This window comes from Camellia sinensis, chromosome 8 (assembly GCF_055761805.1).
Source record: "Camellia sinensis isolate YWXY chromosome 8, ASM5576180v1, whole genome shotgun sequence".
Lineage (NCBI taxonomy): Eukaryota > Viridiplantae > Streptophyta > Magnoliopsida > Ericales > Theaceae > Camellia > Camellia sinensis.
Genome location: NC_138968.1, coordinates 18,199,646 through 18,218,521, shown reverse-complemented (window position 1 = coordinate 18,218,521; position 18,876 = coordinate 18,199,646). Strand labels below are relative to the sequence as shown.

The window sequence follows — 18,876 nt, the reverse complement described above, 5'->3', positions numbered from 1 at the left end:
CCAGTATTTTCTTTGCTGTAACACTGAACGTACACTTCTAAGGATTCAGCCGCAACCGAAATTCTCTGATCATTTGAAAGAACTTTTGCAAGGCGGTGTAGTGGCCCTCTCTTTCCTTGGACTTGACAATCATGTCGTCCATGTACACCTCAACCTCTTTGTGGATCATGTCATGCAATATTGTGGTCGCGGCCCGTTGATATATAGCTCCAGTGTTCTTCAGCCCGAATGGCATTACCCTGTAGCAATAGGCCCCCCACGGGGTGGTAAATGCAGTCTTTTCTCGGTCTTCAGGTGCCATCACTATCCGGTTGTAGCTCGAAAAGCCATCCATGAACGAAAGCAAAGCATGCCCTGCTGTGAAGTCCACTAACTCATCGATATGCGGCAAGGGAAAGTCGTCCTTCGGACTGGCTCTGTTCAAATCCCTGAAATCTACACATACCCGGATCCTACCATCCTTCTTTGGCACCGAAACGATGTTGGCCAACCAAGTTGGGTATTCGGATTCCAGCAGGAAACCTGCGTCAATTTGCTTGGTGACCTCTTCCTTAATCTTGAGAGCCCAGTCCGGGCGGATCCTTCTGAGTTTTTGTTTAACGGGTCGGGCCTCGAGGTCAAGAGGGATCCGGTGCTGTACAATCTCAGGATCGATTCCAGGCATGTCTTTGTAGGACCATGCGAAAACATCTTTGAAATCTTTTAAAAAAGCGACTAAGCGCTCGCGTTCCTCCAAAGACAACATGGACCCGATCTGGACCAGCCGCGGGTCCTTCTCAGTACCGACATTCACAGTAATGATTTCATCCATTAAGGGTTTAACAAATCTTTCCTACTCTTGTTCAATTAAGCATTGCAAAACCGGAGGAATTTCTTCCTCGTCGTTTTCATCAAAATTTTGAAAGTTTGAGTTAATGAAATAAATCAAGGGTACAGAAAAGTACTTAGAAACCACAGCCACATCATTCTCATTAAGCACATCCAAATCGTCCAATTCTTCGGTTACAACAGACTCAAAAGAGAAAGAAAAAGACGACCTGGACAAGACTGTGGCATCCGGGTTATCATCTCCAGGATTACCAGACTCAGACTTAGTCAAGCTGGAACCTGATTCTGACTCACAAGATTCGGTGGAATCAGATTCCGGCTCACTATCTGACCCGGTGCTGCTGGACAAAAATCCCTCTTCATACTGCCAAATGTAGGGGTGTTCGCGGATCGGTTTTGTGCGGTTTGCGGTTCGGTTTTGACCCGCCCGCATCTATGCGGTTTGGGAAAAAGTCAACCCGCAACCGCCCGCAGTGCGGTTTGCGGTTTGTGCGGGTAGGGTTTGCAGATGTGCGGGCGGTTTGCGGTTTACACTTTTTTCTTTAAAAATTAATTTTTGAGTTTTTTTTTTCCCATCGAATTTAGGCATCAAATTCATTTTATATATTCAAGATCATTTGACAACAATTTTCTGATGAATTTACAAATAAAAATTGAATATCAATGCATTAAATGAAAGTACCAAAAACAAAGAGACCCTACACTAGCATTTTTGTCATGAAAAAAATGTATATCAATGCATTAAAAAATATATATCAATGCATTAAGGTTGAACTCGATTAGAATTGTCAGTTCAATAATCAATAATCAAACTAGAAGTTCTATCGGCCACCATAAGGAAAATTTTATTAGGAAAAAGTGGATGAGTCACCAATAAAAATCATATAAGAAACCAAGTTTAGGACTTGATAATGGCGAAAGTTGAGAAATATTTAAAAATAAGGATTCTAGTGTCATAGATAACATAATGATACTTCTGTTAAAGTTACAAAGTTGGTATATAAAAAAAAAATTAATAATAATAATTAAAGTGCGGGCGGTTTTTGCGGGTTGCGGTTTAACCCGCGACCCGCCCGCAACCCGCAAATTTGTCATATTTCAAACCGCATCCGCCCGCATTATGTTTGCGAAACCGCCCATTTATATGCGGGTTGGGCGGATTGGGCGGTTTGAGCGGTTCGGATAAACCGTTGCCCACCCCTAAATGAGAGAGGGTGCGATAGATGCATCCAAAATAGTTGCTGGTAGGCCCGCAGCCGTTCCATTCCCGATCATGCATACCGAGAAGTTATCTCCCAAGCACTTCTGCTCGATCGGAGGATCTGAAAGTAGACACGCCAGCGCTACCCCCATTTCATTTTCAGCGTCCTCAGACTGCACTTTCTTACTCTGCTTAGCCTCAGCCAATGGGTCCGTCTGCTCTTCGGCAACGTCATCCCCGGATAACTGCAGATCAAAGAAGATCTCGAAACCAGGCACACGCTTCCTCTCTGCGTTCAGCCATAGCTCTGGGAAGCCACAAAATGGAAAGTCCTCCCCCTCCCGGACGAAGCGTCCGTTTAGGGTACCCTGAATGGGCCTATGCATCAACTCAAAAGGCTTCCCAGCCTGCTTCGTTCTGGCTCTCCCAGCCATTTCCTTTCCCTTCCTTATCCAATCCTTTTTAGTGGGCAGATAACCCAAGCCAAAGGTATGGAGGTTGTGTGGCACTTCGGCCAATGCTGCGACGCCCTTCCGGCCGCTCTTTCCCAATCCCATTCCGGGGATGTGTTGAAGCTTGCTCATGAGGTATACAAATTGAGCACTGACGTACATTCCCTCATTAACAGCCATGATGTTCTGCACAACCCGAGCCTCAGCTAAGGTAAAACCCGACATAAACACATCCTCCATGCCGTGCTCAATTTCCAAGACTGGTGTAGACACCTCCAGCGGTGGATGGATCAATAAATTCCCAAAAATGATGGCTACTCCCTTCTCATGGGGGTATTTCACCATCTGATGCAAGGTGGATGACACTGCTTTCACTTGGTGTAGCCACGGCTGCCCTAAGAGCATATTGAAAGTTGTCGGAACTTCTAAGACGTGGAAGTCTATCTCATGTTGTCTTGGCCCAACCTTGGTCTAAATTTTTACTGTCCCCATGACTTCTCGGCTTGTGTTGTCATACACCCGAATTACCTGGGCTGTCAGCACAAAGTCCGCGTTCTTTAAACTAATGGCATACGCTGTCCTTGCCGGGCAGACGTTGATGGCAGACCCTGTGTCTACAAGCACCACGGGTATCCATTTGTTTCTATATTCCACGGAGATGTAGAGTGGCCTGTTATGGTTCGCACCCTCAGGTGGTAGCTCTTTGTCAGAGAAAGTCAACATTGAGGTAGCTCCTCCCGAAAAAACTAAGCCCATCAGCTGTTCGGGTGTGGTGTCTATAGAGAGCTTGGCCTTGTCCATGGCCGATAAGACAACCTGTCTGTGTACTTGTGATGCCATAAGCAGTCCCCAGATGGAGATGCCTGCTTGTATCTTCTTTAACTGCTTCAGTACAGCCTCTTCTTCGATTTGCTTCTCTTTCTGTCTCTCAGCTTCCTTATCCTTCCCAAATGCCTCTGGCTGGTCTAGGTGCGGGGGCTTGAAATACCGCCCGCTTCTCGTCATATGATCGACCTCACCGATATACCAGGTATCGTTTGGCTGATTGCTCCCCCAATCCTCATCCGTGTGGGCAAGACATAAATCATCGTCCTCCCATCATATTCCGTCGGCAGCCGATAGACATCTGTCCGGCTCCGGTATGATTGTACTCGCAGTACCTTCAGCCCACATGCTCGCAGCATCTTTTGTCCTTGTGCCCACAGCACTTTCGGTCCCCTCCTGGGCTTTAGCTTTCCTGATTCTCTCAAAATCTCAAAACCTTTCTTGCTCTACCTGTGTCGGTGCAGTTTGTTGTTCAGCTTTCCCTGCATTCACAATGCCCAAATCTTGAGCGAAATTTTTAGTACCGGCGCTCTCCGGCAATACATTATGATTTCCGGCCCTTCTGGCCACAATTGATATTCTCGCCCCTACCGGGCCCTGTTCCAACTGAGATTCTTCGACGACGTCTGGTAGGTCATCAAGCCACCCAGTAGCCTCTGCTGATTCCTCATAATCAAACCAGTTGACTGTCGCGTCTCCTAGATCTTGGTCGTTGAAAAACTGGAGGTTGGCCAAGTCCTCTTCCACAGCCGTCAAACCTTCTGTCCCCTGCTCAAATCCATCCCCTCGGATCACACACAGCTCTGCCCTCTCTGGCAATTCAATATTAGGCTCGAACTGGCCTGCTGGCAGAATGTAATCACTCGGATCGTAGGCTTCCCCAGCGACACTCCCAGACTGCTCAAACCCTGATTGAACAATTCCATTCTCCTCTGAAATCTCCTATGTTCTGTCTTTGCCAACCACCATCATTGACTCGGGTTGGGTTCTGGAGATGTCCAACATGCACAAAGAGTCAGTGCAGTCAGGAAGGAGCACCTCCGGCTTAGGTAGGTAGGAAGGAGTGATATAGATGCTAGGATCGTAAGGCACGACCCCAGTCTGGATAAAGTTGACTTTTTTGGGAGGTGGAGCTTGGTTGTGTGTAGGAAGTGGGTTAGTTGTGACGTTGGGTTTTTCTGGAGACAGGATCACCTGTTTGTCAATGAGATCTTGAATCTCATGACGCAGTCGGAAACATTGGTCAGTGTCATGACCATGTTGTTGGTGATATACGCAGTATTTGGCTGGGTTGTAAGAGGGGGGGAGTGGGTTTGGTAATGGCCTCGGCTCTAGGGGTTTTAGATGCCCTTTCCTGATTAATACCCCTAGAGCCTTGGACAGGGGCATATACAATGGGGTGAAGGTTCTTTGGCCTCTGGGTTGGTATTTGGTGGTCTGTGTATTGCTTCGGGATGCACCGGAGAAAGGTGTGGCTGCCATGGGTCTTGGAAGGAGAGGGGGAATGGTGGTGACCATGCTCACCTCCGAAGCTCTTGCAGTTGCAGCGCTACTTGGGCCTGCATTGTTGTTGTGATTAAAGGTTCTGCTGGGCTGCTCTCTATCTTGGTCAATCAGACCCTGTTTCATTGCATCTTCGATTTGTACCCCCATTTCATGTAGATCTGAAAAAGTGGGGAAGGGGAGCACAATCATTTTTTGCATCAGTTTTGGCTGGAGATTGCACACAATCATCCTAATTTGATCTTTGTCGGTAGGCCTCAGGCTCATCATTGAAGCCTTCACCCTCCACCGAGTTACGAAATCCGAGAAGCTCTCCTTAGGCTCCTACCTTGTTGTTTCGAGATCTCGGGTCGTAATCTCGATTTGGGTATTGTAAGAGTATTGCGCGACAAAGGCCTCGGCCATTTCATCCCAACTCCGCTTGACATCATCCTCTAACTTCGCATACCAGATAACGGCCACACTCGACAGGGTCCGGCCGAATAGTGAAAGCTTTTGTGGTCTGGTGAGGCCCATTGGCCGTAGTATATCTGAGAATAGCCGGAGATACACCATGGGGTCCCCAGATCCGTCAAAGCGATCAATTTACGACATTTTAAACCTATCCGACAGCGTCACAGCCACGTCGTTATATCCGTCCTCGATATCCGGGATAGCCTTTACCCATTGGGATTTCTTGAACAACTTCTCAAGCTTGCTCAATTTCAGTGCTATGGGGTCTACTTCGAACTCGAAGGGAGAGTCCGGATGATTGATAGGTGTATGTGCCTTAGATAATTGAGGTAGATGCGGGGGCGGAGCTGGCCCCGTTGGAATGTCTGCGTCCTCTTGGATGGTCTGGACATTTGGCAAGATGTTCTGGGCATTTGGCTGGGTATTCTGGACAGTTGGTGTCTGCTCAAGTTGCGGGACTCCTGGTAGGGGACGAGCTTGATGTGAGACGAACGCTCCGTTCTGCTGTTGCAGTCTAGTGATGAGCTCGGCCTGCTGGGCCATGACCGCAGCCTGTTGTTTAGCAAATTTCGCTTGGCGGACAGCATCCTCCTGCATTTGCTTCATACTCTCTTGGAGCTGACGCATCATTTCTTCCATTCCGGCCATGTTCTGTTGATCCTGCTGACTGACTGGTATGTTTATCTCTATGGCAGAAGCTGAGACCTCGGTTCGACTGTTCACTGTTAAGGTAGACCACTGCTCTGGTAACCTCTGCTCGGACACACCGGCTTTCTCGGCCTCCGTCTGATAAGTGGGGGTAGAGAATGAAACACTGGCTGTCCGTCAACCAGATCCTCAGATCGATTGAGTCGGTGACCTCTTGTCTAGGGTGCTTAGGGAATATCTGCTTGGTCTGAAGCAATTGTGCTAAAACTACCCCCTAGCAAAAAGATAAATAAAGCAATAAGGAAATAAATAACCAGACAAACGGACAGCATAACGGCTTAAAATAAACACACAATACACAGTTGGGCATAACAACACACGGTCGATAAGCTGAATACACGCTGTCCTTAAACACTGATTTATTATCCCCGGATCACTGTCCCTGAAAATTGAATCTGATACCCACAAATAACTGATTCTCAAACACTAAGCTGGTACCCGCAGGCCTGATGCCCAAACTCGCACATTGATACATGTATTCCCTGTAGAGACACACTTTAAAAGCACATAACAGATAAGTGAGAGCCAAAACACCCCTATGTTGGGGTAGGGTTTCCCTGTCCTATTTTGTCAAGAGCTAGGGTTTCACTATGCACGCAGCGGTTTCAAACAACCTACGATCGGGTAAGTAACCTGTCCTAGTTTGGAATGGTCACTATGGATTCCGAATATGCACTAGGTCGAATGGTCAAAAAGGGTGCCCTGATAAAACCAAGGTTTGTGTTCCCATACTGGCAAAGCCCGTAACCGGTAAGCCTTATGGCACGCAGCCTCTGGCAAACCACTCAGGAATAGCAAATGGCAAACACGGTGTCCTAGGCGCACCAATGCAAATGTAATGCAAAGAAACACATAAGTGTAGTCAAAACCAGATATCATGAGTTCGAGTCAAGTTCTCTAAATCCCCAGTAGAGTCGCCAGAAACTGTAGACGTTCCCGAACGTCCCGGGAGGAGATCCCCCGTTTTGTTCATTTGGGCTCACTACAGTTCAGGACTCAAAGTCACGGTCCTGTATCTAATCTCGCAGAGTGCAATGCAAGACCGGTGAATCATCAAAAAGTCTAAATCCGGCAAATCATTTTTGAAAACAGATTTTTTTGAAAGAAGTGCCAAACATGGACTGCTTTGCCAGATACAGAGTCGCCACCTAAATATATTATTTTGAAAAATTTAGGAAACCCTGACTTGTTGCCTAAGGCCAGGTGTCCGTCATCACCGAAGTTGCCTCGGCTCGGGAACTTGGGTACGATTGGGGAAGGTCACTTCGTGAGCACTCCCGCTCGCCCGATCAAAGATCGGCCTCTACTAACCGTGATATCTAGTTTTGAAAATATTATGCGTTCGTATTCCGATTATTAGCCTAGATTTACTACGTGATGCGTACAGCATACAAGCATAGACTGGGCCGCCTGAATTGGAACAAAACATTTCATGTTTGTTTATTTGAAAATGGTTTGATGGTGCTACCCGCAAGTAGGCTAAGACGTAGATTTGCCACCCTCGGGTGGGCTTAGAAAAACATGATTTTGCCACTATCTAGTGGGCTTTAAAACTCACAATTAATGAATTGTTCCAATTCAAATAACCCAACCTTCACCCACAGGCATTCAAGCAGGTATATCACATAAGCAATTAGCCTCATGGTAAGCATGTTATCATGGCAGTCACTCACACACATGCAAGGATGCTAAAGCATAAACATTTACCGAGTACTCCAAGCCAAAACAGAAGCTATGTTAGAAATCAATGCATGATCCTAACAATACAGAAATGCCTAATGTAACACATGCAAAAATGCAACTACAATAGGCTCGGCTATTCTAAGATGGCATATGATGATGCTACAGCTAACACGTATTCAACTTTGGAATTGAAATACAATGCAGTTAGTATGATGCGCCGAGTCCGGTGCATGCGAAACAGATGAATGATGCAAACATGCAAGCATAAGTATGCTAATTGAAACATGCCCTAATCTAACCATCATAAGCTGGTAAATAAAAGGGAGAAAGCCGTGGGGTTGGAAGACATACATCACACACACGCACACTTATTACAATTGTGCCCTCGCTCGGAGGGTCTGAATAAATAATACAGTCCGAATAAATAATGAATTACAGCTAATTATTACACAACCACTAACTAATTAACAAATTAGCTAAGTAAGCTATAAACTGGCATGCAAATGGACTGTCCCGGCTCTGTTTTGGATGATAATGGATGCATACATGCTCGATGCGCTTTGTCGGTAAATTCCATCGCGATGCCTTGTCTCGCCATTGTTTGCAGCTGATTTCAGAAACTTACACAAAGCTCCAGGAGGCTGAAACTCCACCTTGGGAAAGCCACCGACCAGGTATTGGCTTGGAAACCCCCTGCCGACCACCTCTCATGGTGAAAACCAAAAAAGGTGGTCGGTCTACCAGAAAACCTGGTCGGCCGACCACTTTCTGCCCCCTGGATCCTGTTTTTCTGCAACGACAAGCAAAAGAGAGGCATGGCAAGGTATTTTCAATATGTGTGTGTGCGACCACTCTCCCTGTCCTTGCATAAGCTCTAGAGAGTGTGGCCCTTGGTTCTCGAGCCACCAATCACGCATCTCGATGCATGATGGCTGAGAGACCAAATTGCACGTTTTAATATAATATAAATGCAAGTATGAACATATGATGCCAACAATTCTATCATAGATAATCAAGAACGTCGGGGACCGGGAATCGAGGCACGTTTCGTCACTTGGAGTACGAAACATCCCTCGTTTCCCATGCTTGGACTAAACCCTATTCCAAGCACCATGCAAATGGAATGGCATGCACAATGCGACTAACATGCAACCTAGCATACGCAATGCAATGTACTAAAATGGCATACACAATGCGCGTGATGTAACATGGCATACACAATACTCTAAAATGCAACCTAGCATACGCAATGCTATAGATTGAAATGGCATATACAATGCACAATGGACTTATACCAACATGAGTGGACCTCAGCCACACTCACATCAGTGGCCATGAGATGGAAAAGAGACAACCGAAATGTGTGCACACGTGTGCGCATACCGAGGACCGAACCTAAGGCATAAAATGCCACTCTACTAAAGCATGACAAGGGATGAAAGATGGCATGCAAACATGTAATTTCCAGCACTGAAACATGATGCTAAATGGTCCCGAAACATGGAAATATGGCACCCGATGCATGAAATAAGCCCCGAAACTCAAAGCTAGGCACATGTATCGAATTATAACTATGCAAAGCAAGCATTATTTGGCCATGAAGTACAAAGACAGAGCCATGGCAGCCCCAAAACATGCACATTTCTAGTTTAAAACATGGCCAAAAAGTGCTAACATGATGGACTAAAATAGCATGCAAATTTGGCTTGCAAGCATGGTTTACATGGCATGTATATGAAGCGTATGAGAACTCATCAAACCAGCCAAAAACAGTGAATAAAAAATGACAAAAGATGCCCAAATAACCATTAAAATGCAGCCAACATGTGCGAAAATGATGAGCTCCTTTAGAGGGCCATACAAGGGGTTATTAAGCACATACAAGATAGACATGTAACATGGAAAAACCACCTATGGAAATGAGTTATGAATGCCCTAAAACCCACCAAATAGGCCCTGAAATTAGTCTCGGAAACATGCAAAGAAAGGCCCCTTTGAAAGGCCTTGAATGGGATTGCTCTATACATGCATCATAGACATAAAATATGGCAAAATGGGCTCTTGATAGAGCTTAGGCAGACCTTAAAACTCTCAGAATAAGGCCTGAAACATGACTTCAATGCATGAAAAATAGAGTCCCTTTGGAAGGCCAACCATGCTAGTAAAGAGAATGAGGGGTGAAAGGGTCACTCCTCTATGATTTTGGAGCTCAAAGACACATCAAGGCCACTGAAAATCCACTGTATTTCAGTGGCCAAGATGCCAAAACAAGACCAATGCAAATGCTCAAATGCAGGGCTCAAAGCATGAGGAAGTGAAGAATGCAAGGAAGAAGATGACTCCAAACAGAAAAGTGACCTCAATCAAACTTAAAGAGGAGGTCAAAACAAGACTTTCTTCAGTTTAGGCCGAGGTCCAAAAATGCTCACAAATAAGGCTAATATATCATGCAAAATAAGCCCTAAAAGAGAGATAAAGCATACAAGGGTGTAAGAGGCCTCAAACAGAAAAGTATCCTTAATTAAACATGAAGAGGAGTTCAAAATAAGACTATTTTCAGTTTACACCAAGGCTCGAAAATGCTTGCAACTGGAGCTAAAGTATAGAGCAAAATAGTGCAAAAAATGGGTAAATGAAGACTTACCCTTGTAGAGCCGATCCTCAGCAACTTCTGGACCAAGAATGTGACTCCTCAAGCTCTGCAAATGACCTTCAAGATGCTGGAATGAATGGTGGGGGTGGTAGGCTATGGGGTGTAGTGTAAAATGGCCAAGAATATTAGGGTTTGGAGTTTGAAGAAGAAGGCTATGGATGATGGAGTGTGTATGCCTTAACCAAATGTCTAACCCTTGCAAAATGAGATGGAGGGTTGGTTATATAGAGGGAGAGAAGTAAGGCTTCTTGGAGAAGCCAAGAGGGAGGTTCAAAGCTTCTAAAAGAAGCTTGACCAAAGGGGTCAAGCTTCTTGAGGAAGCTAGACCAAAAGGGTCAAGCTTCCTCAAGAAACTTGACCAAAAGGGTCAAACTCCTCCTACCAACCAAGCAAAGGGGTCAAAACCCCCTTTTAAGGACCAAAACAATGACAAAACCCTCGGACAGTGGGTCAAATGCTTCACAGCTGGCACAGCGGTGTTGCACTTGAGAAGAGCAAAAAGCAGAAAGCTGGCCGACCAGCTAAGGTGGCCAGCCGGCCACTCCCTATGGTCGGCCGACCAGGGGTCAAAAGGGTCAAGTAAAAAAGCTGGTCGGCCTCCCCAGAAAGGTGGCCTCCCAGATGAGTAGAATACAGCTCTGTGGTGAAAAATCAGAAAATGTGACCTAGGAGAGAGAAAAACTAGCTTTTTAGAGGGGTTCAAAAGGGTCAAGAAGAATTACTGGTCGGCCTACCCATATTGGTGGCCTCCTAGATGAGCACAACACAATGATGGTGTGAAAAATCAGAAATTGTGGCTCAAAAGTGAGAAAAACCAACTTTCTGTCAGAAAAATCGACTTTTGGAGAGAGAAAATGAGAAAACTGGTTTTTCGAGGAAAAATGTGGCCTCTCACCATTCTACCATCTTCCTAACAATGAAAATAGGGTCTCTACCAAAAATGAACCAAAATGGATGCAAAACGAAGGTTCGGGGGCCAAAACGCGCGATTCGGGGCCCCGAAAACAGGCTGTTAGGCACCAGAAGTGGCATATGACCACGAAGGTGGTCTCCCGGGCCACAGTGTCCCTCAAAAGGGAGGAAGCAAGGTGTGTGCCAAAAACCGAAGCAAACGGAGGTAGTTAAGCGGTCCCGAACCGAGGCACACGGCCGACGGCTCCGAAAACCGGAAACTGGGCTCCAAACGAGAAAAATGGCCTACGACCACGAAACGTAGCCTACGGCCACTGGGAGATGGTCTATGAGACCTCTCCCTCCCTTCGGGAAGAGAAAACAGAGAAAACAGGACCTGGTTCGCAAATCGAGGCAAAGCATAAAAGAGCTCCGAAGTCCGGAGGCAAGACTCGCAACCGAGACTCTGCAACCTCAAAACGAGCACAATATGCAACATCACCGAGCGCTCAGTTGGTGACATCTGAGTCTTAAGGTCGGTCAAAAATGAGGTATCTACAATATACACATAAATATATTTAAAAAAAAATATAAAATCGAGGTGGGGTTTAGATAGAATGGGATGGGGGAAGCAAAATTCATCCCCACCTCACTTCCTCAATGAAAGGGGAAAAACCCAAGCGAGATGGAGCAAGAGATATTGGGGCGGAATGAGACGGGAGAAAATAACCATGCTAATTTAACATGCAGTTTTATGATGTCTATATATCGCCCAACGAGGGAAAATTTATAATAAAGTCTTTTGGGTAAATTTATGTGATATCCCAACTAATGTTTTACTAGTTAAAATAGTAAGATTTAATGATTTTATGTTAAGATAAATGAATAAATGACACAATATGAACGGTATTCAGTATTGTTTTTTTTTTTTTTTTTTTAAATGAAAATTTATGTCGGCATGGTATTAAATATTGCTCTAAAAGACCATTAGCCTCTTTAAAGACTTATGCTAATGGTATTCAATATTGTATCAATTAAGTGGTCCAAATGGTTTCAAATTTGATCATTTATATGATCAATGTCTTTTAAGGCAAATGGCTCCATGTATTAGGAGAATAAAAACGAAGATTACATTCAATACAAACTAGAAGCAATTTTTTATTTTTTATTTTTTTATACATATTTTTTTAATATGTGCCTTTAAGAACATGTTAAGAAATTTAAAAATATTATACAAATTTCATGAAAATGAGTGTAGTCAATAATGTACAATTATTATAAGCATACTTAACATGTGTTTAACCATGCATTTTCCTTTTCGGTTGAGCTAACTGAACTGGAGAGTGCTATTCAGGCCCATAAGGTCTACTATGAGTTTAGTTTCAATGATCCAAACCGTTCATTTTATTGGGCTTTATGCATATATTATTCATAAAAAAGTAAGTTGATCTGATATTCGTAACCCTTTCATTTTATTGAGTTATCTCCAAAAAATTAGCGGTCAATATGTTTTTGAAGTAGACATCCATTTTTATTTTATTTTTTTGGTACAAATGCCATAAAATGATTAGATTACAAATATCAGATCGATATAATTTTTTTTATTGAAATAATATACACACAAGAACGACAAAATAAACAGTTAAAATTATTAAAACAAAACTCATGGTGAGCTCTACAAATTCAAACACCCTCCAATTTAAATAATGATTTGAAGAGAAGCCTATGCTTTGTCCTTTTCTTTTCTTTTTTTTTTTTTTATAAATTTTAAAGAGGGCTATATTTTAATGGTTTGTGTACATACCAAAAGGATAAATTTTATGGGTTGGTAGGGCTACTAATTGGGCTAACAAATGGATTCAGAAATGCTATGAACCTATTCAATTTTGTTTGGGATCCGAGCATATATGGTCTTAGATACCTACTTGGGGCTACTCATTTTTAGCATGTACCACCGCCTAGTTAGTCCAGTTGTAGCATTTTCCAGCCTACCATTTGGGTGAATGGTTAGGCTCCGTCATTTTTGTTGAGTTGAAAATAAAGACACTTGCCCCATTTCATAATTGAATATTTTAGTTTTTTTTTACTTTTTATAAATAATAATAAATAAATAAAGGGCAAATTACATATACACCCCTCGAGGTTTGGCTAAATTACAGATGCCCCCTGAGGTTTGAGAAATTACGAATTCCCCCCTGAATGCTATATTTGCATAAGAAATTAGGGGGTAATTTGTTATGAAATATAAACCTCAGGGGGCAAATTGTTATGAAAATACAAACCTCAGGGGGCGGGATGTAATTTCTAAAACCTCAGGGAGGTATCTGTAATTTAGCCAAACCTCGAGGGGTATATATGTAATTTGCCCATAAATAAATAACATACAAAAAGTATAGAGAAATATAATAATTTATAGTAATTTTTTGTATATTTTAACTACAAACATGTGTTGTCAAACGAAGTCTGAATGTAAAAATAAGAAAAAATTACCATTTAGTGGTAATGTTTAAAAATTATTATATATTATAAAAAAAATTATAATTTTAATTATTAATATTTATAATTTTTATCACCTTTTTGTAGTGAGATGCAAAAATCAGTCTTAATTAATCCTACTCAGAAGAAAAAAGAGTACAACATAGAGAGGGAGAGAGGGAGAGAGGGAGAGAATGGTTTTGATGTGTGTTTAAAGGCCAAAATTTGGAGATTTTATTGTATTTAATTTTATAATCAAAGAAATTATAATTGCCAAGAAAAAAATGGCGATGCGATATCATTTACTATGTTATATAAACAAATTCAAAAAATTAACTTTTTGTGCGATTATTCATAAAGACAAATAATAATTACTAGTAATTTAATTTTTTTAACTTTTTTTCTTTTCCCCATTTTTCATCCAAACAAAATTAGTAGTGTGGCACAAGCAGGCCTGCTACAAGAGTAGTGGCATATGGGCCTTAACCCATAAATTGTTTGTCCATTTCAGTCTAATTGGATTCTACTTGTCATAGTCCATATACGATTGATGAGTCTTCCTCTTCGAGAAATTGAAATGGGCTATGAAATTTCACTCCAATGCCCACTTATTATGGCCCATTAGTTGAGTTAGTGAAGTGTAAGTGACATAAACATTGTTTGTTTGGATGTAAATTTTTTTTTTTTTAAATTTATTTTATGCATTTTTTTTATTTGTTTAAACAAAAAGTAAGTAAAATAGTTTTTTAAAATTTTCAATCATAGTCTCAAAAATGACTTACCAATAAAAATTTTCATAAGTAAATTTGGGGAAAGCTCTCAGCATGCTCGACTCTTGACCCTTTTAGCAGATTTTATCTTTTTAATCCTCAAGCTCACAAATTGTTTGATATGGCATAATGGAGGCAATTAAAAATTTTGTTCTGTCAACCAAATGTCAGAAAATATATATATATATATATATATATATATATTTTTTGGTTTTACATGAAAAATATTTTTTAACGTAACGTCAAAACAAACAAAGCCTAGAAGAAGAAGAAGAAGAAGAAGAAGAAGAAGAAGAAGAAGAAGAAGAAGAAGAAGAAGTCAATATCCAATTATGAAATTGGAATATTTTCTGAATCAAAATTTAGAACAATTATGCATCAGATTGATAGATATCTAGGACATTGCATACAACCTACTAGTCTTTTACACAGAATCAAAAGACACACAAAATGCTATTACAAAGGTATTTAGTTTGGTCAAAAAGAAAAAAGAAAAACAGACTAAGGTCAAAAAGGAATTTAGAAAATTGTTACACATATTATCTTCAATATGCGTTCTCTCTCTTTTTCTTTTCTTTTTTGTTTGTTTGTTTGTTTGTTTTTTTGGCTTAAATACATTAAAGGCTCTCAAAATATACGCTCTATGTCATCTAGGTTCCCAATATCAATTGTATAATTCGGTTCTCAATTTATTTAATTTGTGTTTAGATGGTCCCAGTAATGTTTCATCCAAATTTTATAATAGAATAAGAAGTATTTTATTTTACATAAAATTTAGATGAAAATAGCACAGGAGACTATTTAAACACAAATAAAATAAGTTGGAATCAAATCTATCCAATTAAAATATCGGTAATCAAAATAAAACAAAACGCATACGTTGAGATGAGACCAAGACTGGAATTCTATTTAACCCTGAAAAAACAAAATTTAGTTAATGAATCCGGGATTATTGTCAAAAGAAAAGCTTGGTTCAAACTGATCCATGGAACCAAATGGAAAATCCAAACCAGCAGTTGGAGAGGTAGCGGCTGAAGAAGTAGCTGCTGCTGCTGCTGCAACAATCTTAGCAAGCTCAGATTGATCTGAACCGTCCAAACTTTGGTTCCCTCCAAAGCCAGCCATACCGGTCCCAGTTGGCGATGGCGACAACGAGAAATAGCTCGTTCCCGACGTTGCCGGAGAGATGAAAGAAGGGTCAGAGAAGTTACCCATAGAAGGAGAGTGAAGATGAACATTACAGTTTTCTTGGGAAGTTGAAGGGAAGTAGAAGAAAGGGAGTGTTTGGTTGTTGTTGGGAGTTTCTAAATCTTCAGTGATGACTTTGAGGCCTGTTTGGAAGTTCAAGAGTGTTTCAAGTGATTGTTGTTGTTGTTGTGGTGGTGGTGGTGGTGGTGGGTTGTCTAAGGTTGTGTTTGGTGGTTGTTCTTGTTTTTCCGGTGGTGGTGGTGGTGGTGGTTGAGGAGTGCAGGTGTGTCTTCCTCTGTAAGTGATTTCAAAAATTGTTGGGTCTTCGTCTGATCTTTGGACTTGCTTTGTTGCCAAACAGCCCTGGACATTTCTATGAGTGCATCTGTAATAACCTCTGCAAAATTGAAACCATCAACTATTCTTTAGATAAAACATGAAGAATAGAAATTGTTACCCACAAAAAATTACAGAAAACTTGAAAATGTCATATTGTCACATTATTCTAGTGGCAAAATCTGCATGAATAGTGTTTTTTTTGTTTTGTTTTTTTTTCTCTTTTATAATAATTTTGGAATTCTATATCACCTCTTTAATATAGTTTATGTTTACAATTTCTACCATAAAATAGCTTAAATTAAAATTACTAATAATTATTTTAAAATTGGAGGAGAAATAGTTATAAATTTTATTTATAAATTATCAACTTTCAATTTAAATAAATAAATCCAAAATCATAAAACAAGTGGCTAATGTTTGACATTGTGCCCTCCAAGAGGTTATTCGGTGCCCAACAAAGACGGGTAGTGATTGATCCGTACATGTGCTATGTGGTGCCATGCACACTGGATAATTTTCCTGTGTGTCCATGGAAATTCAGCTTCTCTCATCATCATTTAATTGTAGGTAGGCATTGACTTTTCCCATTGAGCATGTTAAACATGTACCATCCTTTTTAATGTGAAAATTTGACCATTTCAGCTAAAAAAAAGAAGAGACTAGAACATTCATAACCTAGGACATGACACAGTACTGACAAAAAGGGTAATTTTACTTTCACATGAAATGGGAATGAGAAAAGGACATTCTTGTTTGTGTGTAAAAAGATGTTGTTTGTAACATGTTACAACTTCACAATTCATATAAAATAGTGAAACTACAAGTAATATAATGCAGCTGATTTTGTCAAGTTAAAAGTTTGTTACAAATTCAACATGATTGATAACAATTAAATGTGATTTATAATTGCATTATATGTCAGGCTCTGATGCATACATGCGTATCAAAGACCAACTTGCATTTTCAATATTCAATTATGTCATCAAAAGAGTAATCATATAAAGGGTTTGCTCTCCCAATACCTTGGATATTTGGCTCCAAGAATGTCTTTCTGTCCATATTTTCTCCAACTATAGCCATCATCAAGTGGTCCTTCAAGTCCTGTCCCGGGGCAAACTTGCACTTGTTGTGTCCACCGCGGCGTACTCTTCCTGCAACATCAAAAATCCAAACAACCCATACTTATAAATTGGTTGCAGCTTATAAACTAGGATATTTTTAAAATTTTTAATTTTGTTTCTAATGATTTTTTTTTTCTTTTTTTTAGATTTTAGATTTGCCTAAACAAAACGATCCTATAATTTTTAAAAAGACAAAATAAGCTATAATTATTATAGTCTTTTAGGAAAAAGTTGCCTTATTTTTATTTCAGTAAGTTGTTTTTTTAAAATTTTAAAATTACTTTATTTTCATAGTTTATTAGTCTAGACAAACTTAAAAAGTGTTAAAAAAAAATTGAGAAAAATGAATCGAAAAAAAAGAAGCATCTTATAAGGATTATATGGCACAACCAAAATACAAACATAGCACAAGAAGGTAGAGCTCATAGCTATAATTCACCTCTTCCTAGAGCCATCTTTGTGCTCATGATCCTTGAAATCCCGGTCAGAGTCTTCGCTATGGGGACTTCCACAGAGGGACGGGGATTCAGACGTTATCCCCATTGCAGCTCCGGTGAGCTGTGGTTCTCCAGCCACTGATCCATTCCATTTCAGCATTGAGAGCGCCTTGTCGTACGAGTTCAAAATATTGTGAATTAACAATTCGCACGTTTCATGCGATGAAGATGTCAGATTGTTTTGGAGCTGCTTAGCTAGCTCTTTTCCTCGTGCTAGCTCATTTATCAGTGTCTTTTGCTCCCAACCTGGTGAGTTTTCCATTAACACAAGTCTATGCCAAGATTACACAAGTGAAAATAGGTTAAAGTGAGCAAGTGGGTTCTAAGAAAAAAACAAAATTTGGGAGGAAAATGATCATAAAAAACAAAATAAATAAATAAAAAAGGAGCAAAATTTGGAACTTGGTGTTGTGGTGAGTTTTGTTGTTGTCTCGGAATGGTTAAGAGGAGAGAATGAGCAAAGGTGCAAAAGTTGAGGAATAGAGAGGTTGGAGAGTCTTGATTTACTTATAAGGGTGGGTTGGGTTGTTTTTGAAGACAGGGAGAATAGGAGAAGAAGAGAGAGAAGTTTGACTGGGAAATATTTGAGCTTGCTTTTTCCAAATAAGACTGGTCTATGGTCTTTCTATCTAGTGAGGAAGTCTAATTGCTGACCAATTCAACCTCAACAAATCCTGCTGAATCACCACAATCCATGCTTGAATCTCCTCTTGAATTTGGTTATTAAATCTTACAAAAATAAATAATTCAGAGTTAAATTGAGTCCCATCAAAGGGCACAACCGACACTTTTCAAATTCTCTTATCTTTTATTTTATTTATTTATTTATTTTATTGTGCTAAAATATTCATAGACAGTCAAATATAGTTGTGAATGTTGAGAAGGGGCAACAAAAAAAAGAAAAAAAAAAATTTTTGTTGGCCAATTCATAGATCTCTTTCTCTCTCTAAGTTGTTGAGCCTCTCTCTCTACCTTTTCATCATCAAATGGAAATGAAAAATAGGAAGGGAAAATAGTCAGAGAAGGAGACCCTGAATCTTCAAAGTTCAAACCTTGTTCCGCGTTACTTCTACCACTACTTCTTCCAACTTCCATGTAGGAGAGAGAGAGGGATGTGATGTTAACTTCAAACCTATGCTCACGTTGACGTTCATAAAATTACCCCCCATGCATCTGTAAAACTGAGGTAACGTGGGTAGGTGATGATATGACATATTTGGAAAAATAAAATAATTATGAATTTAATATTTTATTTTATTAATTATTTTTATTTTTTTTATAAATTTTAA

The 18,876-nt window shown here is 40.7% G+C and overlaps 1 protein-coding gene across 1 annotated transcript; it reads right to left on the bottom strand.

Annotated features, from left to right (window-relative positions):
- Positions 1-14,803: 14,803 nt before the first annotated feature.
- Positions 14,804-18,142, bottom strand: LOC114305755 (putative WRKY transcription factor 53). Its single transcript, XM_028250912.2, has 3 exons — positions 17,530-18,142; positions 16,992-17,120; positions 14,804-16,027 (listed from the first exon to the last, which is right to left on the bottom strand). The coding sequence occupies exons 1-3, from the start codon at positions 17,847-17,849 to the stop codon at positions 15,373-15,375; spliced, it is 1,104 nt and encodes a 367-aa protein (XP_028106713.2). The 5' UTR covers positions 17,850-18,142; the 3' UTR covers positions 14,804-15,372.
- Positions 18,143-18,876: the final 734 nt, after the last annotated feature.

Excerpts from the sequence above, each read along its gene's own strand:
- LOC114305755 (XM_028250912.2), bottom strand. The coding sequence starts at position 17,849 with ATGGAAAACTCACCAGGTTGGGAGCAAAAGACACTGATAAATGAGCTA. Across the intron at positions 17,121-17,529 it reads AAAGATGGCTCTAGGAAGAG|GAAGAGTACGCCGCGGTGGA; the intron begins GTGAATTATAGC and ends TTGATGTTGCAG. Across the intron at positions 16,028-16,991 it reads CTTGGAGCCAAATATCCAAG|AGGTTATTACAGATGCACTC; the intron begins GTATTGGGAGAG and ends TCAATTTTGCAG.